This window comes from Solanum tuberosum, unplaced genomic scaffold (genome assembly GCF_000226075.1).
Source record: "Solanum tuberosum cultivar DM 1-3 516 R44 unplaced genomic scaffold, SolTub_3.0 scf00032, whole genome shotgun sequence".
NCBI lineage: Eukaryota > Viridiplantae > Streptophyta > Magnoliopsida > Solanales > Solanaceae > Solanum > Solanum tuberosum.
This window is the reverse complement of record NW_006238958.1, coordinates 1,664,769-1,674,437: the sequence shown is the minus strand read 5'-3', so window position 1 is coordinate 1,674,437 and position 9,669 is coordinate 1,664,769. Positions and strand designations below refer to the sequence as shown.

The 9,669-nt window shown below is 33.0% G+C and overlaps 1 protein-coding gene across 2 annotated transcripts; it reads left to right on the top strand.

Moving 5' to 3' along the window:
- The first annotated feature begins 3,620 nt into the window (after positions 1 to 3,620).
- Positions 3,621 to 8,085, top strand: LOC102579263 (ribonuclease P protein subunit p25-like protein). Of its 2 annotated transcripts, none has more exons than XM_006342014.2 (9): positions 3,621 to 3,730; positions 3,916 to 4,038; positions 4,981 to 5,061; positions 5,155 to 5,243; positions 5,332 to 5,406; positions 5,867 to 5,928; positions 6,021 to 6,086; positions 7,091 to 7,276; positions 7,674 to 8,085. In XM_006342014.2, exons 2-9 carry the CDS (start codon positions 3,916 to 3,918, stop codon positions 7,751 to 7,753), a joined length of 762 nt encoding a protein of 253 aa, XP_006342076.1. In that variant the 5' UTR covers positions 3,621 to 3,730; the 3' UTR covers positions 7,754 to 8,085. The 2 variants fall into 2 exon arrangements, with proteins under 2 accessions (XP_006342076.1, XP_006342075.1); XM_006342013.2 differs by having other exon boundaries at positions 6,018 to 6,086.
- Positions 8,086 to 9,669: the final 1,584 nt, after the last annotated feature.

Sequence of the window (9,669 nt, the reverse complement as noted above, 5' to 3'; positions counted from 1 at the left end):
ATATATATATAAAAAAAAAATCACACTTACCTCTATTCTTAATTAGAAGTTTTGAATTCTAATTCTGAAAATAAAGAAAAAAACTTGTTAAAGGGAGTTGGTAAAATTCGCAAATAGACCCTTTTCAACTATGTAAATCGATAAATATTTGTTGTTATGGAGTCTCAATTCTATAAATATTGAATTTCATCTGTAGAATTTGAAACTTCATGACAATAACAAGTTTTCAAAAACAAGGTTGAAAAGCAACTAGTTAAAGAGTATTTCTACCACAATCCTTCCTTTAATAGATCGTATACGATATGAATTTGAATGAAGTAATTATATCATGACCTTCACATATCTGATTAATGTTATAAAAACAAATAATAAACAAAACAAACATAGAATAAATTATTTTTTCTAGTCTAGTACGAAGCTAAAGATGATAAGTTTGACTATTATTTATTTATTTATTTATTTATTTGGTACAAGGATAGCTAGTTCAATTAGCAAGTGGGAATGAAGTAGGATATGATATAAGGCAAGGTAGATATGTTGGGATCAGGTGGGCTTTTTTTGCTTAGTAAAGAAACAAGGTGAAGGGTCATAGTTTCCACTTAAAAGATAGATAAGTTTGAAAATTTTCCTCTTATCCTTTTTGAGGCTTTGTTGTTGATAGAAAGTGTATTATTGATGTGAGAATTATACTCTTTTTTTTTTGCACTATCACTTTGGCATTTGATTTATATTTTACTATGTCAATGGGTTGGTAATCATCTCTAAGATTAGACGCATTATATGTTTATTTATATTTGGCCCTTCTTCTATTTGTTAGGCCACTATACCTTTTCTTTTATATGGACCCTTGTGTTAGGTTAATAATCATCTAAGGTTTTGGTTGGATAACATAAAGGATGAGAAAAAAATATCACAAATATCTTTTCAATCGTGTATTTGAGAAATAGTCATTGTCTTAAATTTTCAAATTTCAGAACTGAAACGTCAAGATAAATATCATGGAATTTCAGTTCTGAAATTTGAAACTTTGAAATAGTGGCTAAAGTGGTTGGTGGGACTATTCGTATAAATGAACGAGAGTTAAATAAAAGGAAGATAAAGAGGATATGATTGACCATATTATGTTAATCTTTTCTGTATTGTTTCAATTTTAGTCTGCAAACCATATAAGATAGGTGAATTGCAACAGGCAAGATAGATCGAAAAAGCATGTAAAGCGGTTCAAATCTGAAACCTCCCATTGAAAGATCACCTGCTTAACCAACTCAGTCACTCTTACCTATGATTAATTGATTGTTTATGAAGTTGGATCTTTAAAGAAATAATTGAATAGTCAAAAGATAATAGTTAGAGTCATAGTCACAAGTTTAAATGTTTGCTAGTTGTGTAAACATGATTTGATACCAAAACTCACAAGAAAAAGGGAGATAAAGTAAAGTTTAATTATGGATGAGTAAATGAAAGTAATAACACAAGTACCCTGCTGATTGGGTCGTATATAAGAACGAACCATAATAACCAAAATAATCAAAAATAAATAAATAATCTCCAGATGACTTTTTTTAGGACAATATTTTTGATAAATGATCCTCTTTTTATTTCTTTTATTCAAGTTTTATGAATCTTTAGACCACGGTCTATAGATTACTTTCTGAACAAATTAAAAATCTTATAACAAATATTAGATCATGATCTAAAAACTTTGTGAATTATTATCGTTTACCGAGTGTAACATTATTCAAAAGAATAATTTTTCAAGAGTTATAATTCCAGAACTTTTATAAAAGAGATAAAATCTGTTAGGAGACAATTGCATAAATCAGCCCAGAAAAAAACCACTCGAAGGCATTGCTGGGCCATTAAAATGAGAGCTTGGGCCTAGGCATGTAAAGTCCTATTGGGCTTTGTAGCCCACAACTACAAGCCTGGTCCAATTGGGTTCATTACTGGATAAATGTCACATAACACAACTCATCAAGATGCCCAATTTCAAATTTTCATTTCACAATTGAACTATCTAGTGTGAAGATTTAATAATTTTCATACACCAAGATAGTTTCTTAAGGATGAATCGGAACAAGCCGATTCCATAAGGGCCTATGGGTTAGAAGTGGCGAGGGAGACTGACCCGATTGAAGTTATTGGACTGAGTATAATATTAAAGAGTTTTGCGAAATTCATACTCAACTATTACCTATAGAAGGACGAGTTTTAAGCGTATTATATTGCATGTTTGACTCAGTCTATCCTTCTCACCTCATCTTTTGAATTTGTTTCTTGTCCCCTTTCTAATTACCAATTCTATTTCTTCAATTCTACTATTTTCTTTTGTTGTTAACATTCTAGAATTGTAATCTTATGATATTGAGATCAATATAGTACATAACACCATAGTAATTGTTCGGTGAAATTTTTATTGCTATCCATTTTGTTTACGGACTTCATTTATGGTATTTTGAATCCAAGATTGATATAATATGAGTAAAATCGTGGCTCAATAATTAATGTCCCTTTTTTCAACGAACAACATTGATAGTCATATTGATTATTTATGAGGAACAATACCCATTAACTTGATTTCAGCATGTCCAAACCATCATTTTGTAATCAAAGTTACAAACTTTTAGAAGATAATATGAAAAATAAACATATTAGGTTTCACATAAAATTGAAATTTGCTACTTCGTAGTTTTAAAATATATCAATTTCAACAAAATTTTAAAATTTGATGATCAATCATACTGATATTAGAAGGAAGAAAAAAAATCCATGCTACTTAGAAATTGTGAAAATGATTGGATAATATCCTCTCTTTTTTTTTTTCTCTCATGCATATCCTCTCCACCTTAAAAAATCATATAATTTCCTTATTTAAATATAAATTACTAGAAAGTGATGTGTGTATATAATTAACTAAGTTCAAGGAACTTTCTTCATGAAAATATCCCACATATATTTAATTTAATTAATAAGCTAAAATAGTAGTGATCTAATTATCATTTCTTTAATCTCAATTTATATGATAATATTCATGTAATAAGAAAATTAAGATCCTGACATTTTCAATATAGAAATGTATGATTTTTCAAAGACGTAACCGGCACTAAAATAAATAATTACAAGCAATCTAATATTTCTATAAATCGCTTATTAAATATCTAAATTATAACAAATAAATCATCATATCAAGTAAGACGGACAAAAACATTAAATTATTTGCACATCCCATCATTCAATAATGCATAACTAAGATATAAACACACTCCAAAATTCTATCTAAAATAATACTCTTTCGTTCGAATTTATACGACACTATCTGATGTGACATAAAATTTAAGAAAAAAAAATAGAACTTTTTAACTTTATTATCTATATGGCTATAATCATTTATTAAGGATATTTTTTAAAATTAAACTAGTACTAATTATAAAAAGATAGGAACATTTTTCTAGAACGAACTAAAACGGAAAGTGTGCTAGAGTAGTAATAATATAACCTATAGTTTATTTGTGAGAAAAATGTGATGATATATATACGTGGATAAGCTTGAACTGCAAACCGGTTGGACCGGTTATATGGAGTTAGGGCAAGCGAGAAACTCGGCACTATAAATAAATCGAAAATGAGAGCCAAAACGGTTAGGGCGTAAACGAAGAAACGAAGCCGAAGAAGAGGGCTCTTCTTTCGTGGAGAAGAATAATACTAATCTTATCCTTATTCTTATACCAAGGTACAAATTATATACATATTTCACTCTGTTTCTTCTCAGATCTAATTGATTTTACCCTAATTTGTTTCATCTGTAAGTTTAATTTCATTAATTTTTCTGTTTTGTTAATTGTTGAGATTTGATGAAGTTTTTTTTGTTGTTAATTGTTGATATTTGATGCTTATTGATGGTTTTATGATGAATAGATGGATCGGTACCAGAAAGTGGAGAAGCCAAGGGTTGAGACACCTATTGATGCGAATGAGATTCGGATTACTAGTCAGGGGAGGATGCGAAGCTATATCACTTATGCTATGACCTTGCTTCAGGTAATTTCTCTTATAAAAATGTCATTTTTTGTTTAGAAGAATCGCCTGTGTGCGCTGTTATTTATTATTTTGTTTATGTGTTTTGGTGCTTTGTTTAGATGTGCTAAATTTGGTGAAATTGAAGTGACGATGGAAAAATGGTTATTTGATTGAAAGCATCACAGAAGAAGATTAAAATGTGTATAGTTTCGTGCAAATTATGAAATTTGTTTTTTTTTTCTGCTTAGGTTGTATGGCTTTTTAGAAGAATCATCTGTGTGCTCTGTGTTTTGTTTTTTAATGTTGTGTTATGTGCCTGTTTATCTGTTCCACTGTGGCCATTCGGTTGTATATGGTGCTATGTGTAGATATGCTAACTTTTGCTTACAAAATTTATCAGTAATAGCGGAAGGAAACTGAAGTCACGATGGAAATGTAATTGTTTGATTGAAAGCATCACATAGAAGATTAAAAGTCTATAGTTTTAATGGATTATACATTGTGAAAATAATGAAATTTGTTACTTTTTCTGCTTAGCTTGTATAAATTTAAGGTTTTTCTTGGATGGATCCTCCGTGCTTTGTTTTTGATTTTGTTTTGTTATGTTATGTGCTTGTTTATCTGCTTTACTGCAGCCATGCCGTTATATATGATATACGAAATTTGGCTTACATCGTTTATTAGTAATAGTGGATTGAAACTGAAGTGACAATGGAAAAATATTTGTTTGATGGGAAGCTTCTTACAGAAGATTAAAATGTGTATTGTTTTAATTGATTATATATCTTGCAAATTATGAAATTTGTGTAAATTCTTGAAAAAGTTGCAAAACCTAGTTATTTATACCTTGCATATGCCTGCATAGTGTGAATTCATATTTTTACCACTCTTTAATTGATATTATCCTGCGTGGTGTCACTCTTCAGAATTTGACATCCTTGTTGTTTATGCAAATATTTGTAGGAGAAAGAATCAGAGGAGATTGTGTTCAAGGCAATGGGCAGGGCAATCAACAAGACTGTGACAATTGTGGAATTGATTAAGGTAAAAAGTGAATGTTTCTCCTATATAGTTTCTGATGTTTCTACCTATCTGATTGCTGATGGAATTTTGCATATTGGTATGGGGCTTGTGCAGAGGAGAATTGTTGGTCTTCACCAAGTAACGTCTATTACATCCACTGATATAACTGATACATGGGAACCCCTTGAAGAAGGCCTCCTACCGTAAGTGCATATTTGAAGCTTTAGGAATTAAGTTGTGTTGCTGTATGTATTGCTCTAATTATATACGTAACTGCTCTATTGGCTGCAGTCTCGAGACCACCAGGCATGTATCAATGATCACAATTACACTCTCCAAAAAGGAGCTGGATAAGAATGCTGTGGGGTGAGTATTTTGGTCTTTACAGTGTAAATTCCCCCCCAAGCAGATGAGGAAGTCAGATTTTGTTATTACTCATTGTTTGAGTCTGTTATGTAATATTTCTATCTTAATCTTGAATGCATGTGGAATTAGATCTTCCTATTTTGAAGTGCTTCCATCTATGATGTAGATGGAATTTAAAATGTTAGTTTGATATATTATTATATCATATTACCAGTAGTCGTAGGAAATATTAGATAGATGGTTGTAAAATTAGTTGGGCAGGAGGCGTTGTTTACAATATTGAAGAGTTCTTCACTTGTGTAGTCCACATTCACTGGGCCTGAGATATTTATTTCTCAAGTTCAATGGTTGTCAATGTGCAAAACTAATAAATAATGTGGTTGTTGTGCATGTATTATAATTTGGTGCGAGCAAATTGGTTTGCAAAACTTGTAGGCTCATGCTTTGCTCTCGCCTACAGGTACCAACAACCATTGCCAGCAGACCAGGTGAAAGTGTCAACAGATTTTGACTATGATGGAGGTTTGTTTCTTTATAAATTTATCAATGGATGCAAATGTTGGTAGTATGTGAAACGCCATGGTATTATTTGCTAATATTTGATTATTTAGAAGGATCTCCTAGTGGTGGACGGAGAGGCCGTGGTGGTAGAGGAAGGGGAAGGTCCAGAGGCTTTCCAGGTATGAATCTTTTGTAACTTTTACATAAAGGCTCTGATGATGATGTAAGATTTAAAGATATAATTCAGTTAACACCTGCAAATAGATGTTTTGATGCTTTTGGGAGTTTGCCTATTCTCAGTGCATGGGGATCATTGGAGTTGCCCTCTATCTGTTCAATATTAAGTTGGAGTAGAAATCCTTTTACTGTTACCTTTCTAATTATTAATTTTTTAAAAAGCGAAACAGATATCACCTTTAAATGTAAGTTTGTTTCTCTTCCTTTATGTAAAACCCAGACAGAGGAAGTATGCATTGATGTCCTGGTAAAGAGATTCATTGCTGGGATAGAGGAACTATGCGTACATGTCCTGGTAAAGGGATCCATTTCTAGGGAGATAAATCACCAAGTTCGATTCACAGCAGGGTCGAAATTAGGTGGATTCATCCATTATGCCTTGGTCGAGGCTCATACCACTCCCGACACTGTCCTGATTAAAGATATAATTCAGCTAACACCTGCAAATATATGTTTTTGAAGTAATTTTCTGAATTAATGATGAGTGCTAAGCTTTCAGAAAGCCAATTGTCAACCCTTCTCTCAGCAACATCTAAAGTGCTTGTGTGTGCGCTTTTTGCTAAGAGGTAGATTTCGATAGAGTGAGGTAATATGCTCAAAAATACAATTTTGTAAACTTGAACAATTCGTTCTGAATGCTTGAATGAAATATAGGCTTGTTTGAGATATGGGGGCATATAAATGTTTTCTTAAAGATTCTTCATGCATACTTTCACTTTATGTTCTGAATTCCAGTTACATGTTCTTAAAGTCACTGACGTTTGAATGACATGTACAAGGAGTACTCTCTCTTGTTTTTCTTGACCATATTTTTAAATGACAACCGTTTGTCGGGAATGATGAAAGATAATAGGGCTACTCTCTGTCGATGTGTAATTGGCTGATTTTACAGAGTGCGAGTGTAAGTGGTTATTGTTCATGACATGCTGGCTGTTATCTTATCCAGGAAATGGATTTATGCCGGCTGAGTACGATGATGGTGGGTATGATCGCAATCGGAGCTATGGTAGGGGTAGGGGTCGAGGCAGAGGTCGTAGCTTCCGTGGCCGTGGAAGGGGAGGGTACAATGGTCCACAGGATGCCCAGCCAGATGGTGGCTTCTACAATCAAGAAGCTCCCATGCAGGGACGAGGTAGAGCTTTGCTGCCTTTCCATAGTTTGTGTTTGTTCTATGGTTTATTCTGCATATTTAGTCTAGGCGCACTGCTGCTGATACCCAACTGCCCTTCCTTGCCCTTTCAAACCCAATGACCTTTATTTGATGCGATAGATTTCCCTTCACTAGAGTAGTGGGCATCGTATGTGGTTTGTTTCATGCTGTAAACAGTTATGAACAATTTCATGGAAATCCATGGTGGAATGGTTTATGCAATGCGCATGCTGTGGAGCTCCACTGGTTTCACAACTGAGAAGATGCATGTCCTAATAGTAGACATTTTTGTTACTCCAACAACTGAGAAAAATTGCTAGTTATCTATGCGATTTTTCAATTCTTGACATCTGTAGCTAAGATTTTTATTTTGTTGTAGGCCGTGGCCGTGGAAGGGGAACTCGTGGTAGGGGACGTGGATTCAGATCTAATGGGCCGATCCAAGGCGGTGGTGCTTAAATGGTCAAGCTTGAAGAATACAGAGATTATGTGCTATGAGTGCCTGCTCCATGTTCTATGTTTTTCATTCCTTAGTTACTCCGTGTTAACAGTAGGTTATCTATCTGTAATCAGAGTAGACTAATTATAGATTTCAGGACCGCCCGTATGTGGTGATACTTTTTTTTTTCTTTGTTTTTCATGATATCTTCTATCTTTATTCTCTGCTTGATTAGGTGGTTGGTCAAGTGTAATTTCGTTAGTGAGCAGCACATTCTTTGATTTGTCTTTGTTTGTTGAAATGTTCAGTGTTGATCTTGTTCGTAAATTTGCCTTGTTTTTAGGTGGCAGAATACCTCCAATTGCAATATTTTCTGTTGCTCTTTATTAGCAAGTGAAATAAGTCTTGGGCTTTTACAATGACGTTGATTATCATAGATTTGTGTATGCTTCTTATTGAGCAGTGAAATATGTGACATTTACAGTGGGGTATGGTGAAATGGGCTTCTCCTCTTTTAAAGAACTTGTGATTGTTGTTAGTGATGAGTTAGTGTCGGTTGATTGTGTGAAAATAGTTCCTTATGTTGAATTATGAACGGGGCTGAGGTTCCCCACTCCTCTTTGATCTGTCTTCGGTTGTAGAGGAAGATCTTATTGTAAATGGATTCGAGCATCATCATGATTGCCTTTCTATTAGTTGAATAATTGCCAGTGATCTCTACATTGTCTATAGAACCTATATTTTGCATGCTCTGTTGCCTCAAGTTTCACTGTGTTATAGTGCGTTTGTTTTGGTTCTTGAGAATGGTTGCTACTTGCTACTTTTATTCTTGCTGATGGGTCTACATTCATCTGTGTGTAAATAATGTGTGATTATGGGACAGGAAGTGTAAGCTGAACACAGAAGGATGGTTATTTTTTTTTATAATGGAAAGTATACAAGTAAAAAAAGAGAATGTAGGAGCTTTAATCTTGTCTGTATTTCATATTTGGTTTGGCACAAGTAATGGAAAGATGATTTAGCTTCTTCAAAGAATCTCTTATATCTAAATCTCACCATACAAAGGAAACACAAGACAAGCATTGAGATGAAGATCTTATTAATGAATAGCAAAGTACTAACAATAATTACGTCTCAGTTAAAACTAAGTTGGGATAGGATATATGTTAAACTTATTGTTCGTGTCGCTCCATTTAAATCTGTTCTAATCTAAAAATACAAAAACTTAAATCTTGTGCACCCTATGTGGGTTTATTAGAATTTAGTAGCTTTTGCATAAATCTTGCATGTATGTTCAGTTTCAGGTTGACAATTCAATTCAGTCGATCACTAGAAGGATGAATCCAACTCAGAATATGAAGCACTAAAAGATTACTATTTTCCTGTTACCGTGGTTGTTTGCACTTGATTGAATTAGTGAGATAAAAGAAATAGTACTCCACTTGTTTTTCACACGAACAAATCAGGACCCTTAAACTTCAAATTCTTAATCTTTGTCTCCGACTCCTATCTCAGTCTATAAAGTAAAACGTTTTAATACTTGGATGATGTAATCGTGACGATATAAAAAAGAAGAATCACAACTAAATTAACTATAAAACACATGAGTTTTCAAGAAGTCATACAAGTTGGCTTTTGTTTTTGCTAATTTAACAAGGAAAGGATAATCTATATATGGAATTGTAAAATAATGGACCAGTCAATTGTGGTGCCCTTCTTTTTCTTTTTTACATCCTCTTTTTCTGCCAAATTTGTCTCGTTGACATTCTTCAATATCAGTTTCATCAAGTTTAATTAATCAACATTTTTTATAATGCAATTTGCATATTAATTTATTATTTGAATAACTGGAAACAATCATTTGATCTAAACAGATCATCAACCTTGAACCATTCAAAGTTCTAATTACTTGTTAAAATGTCCAAATGATTAGCAT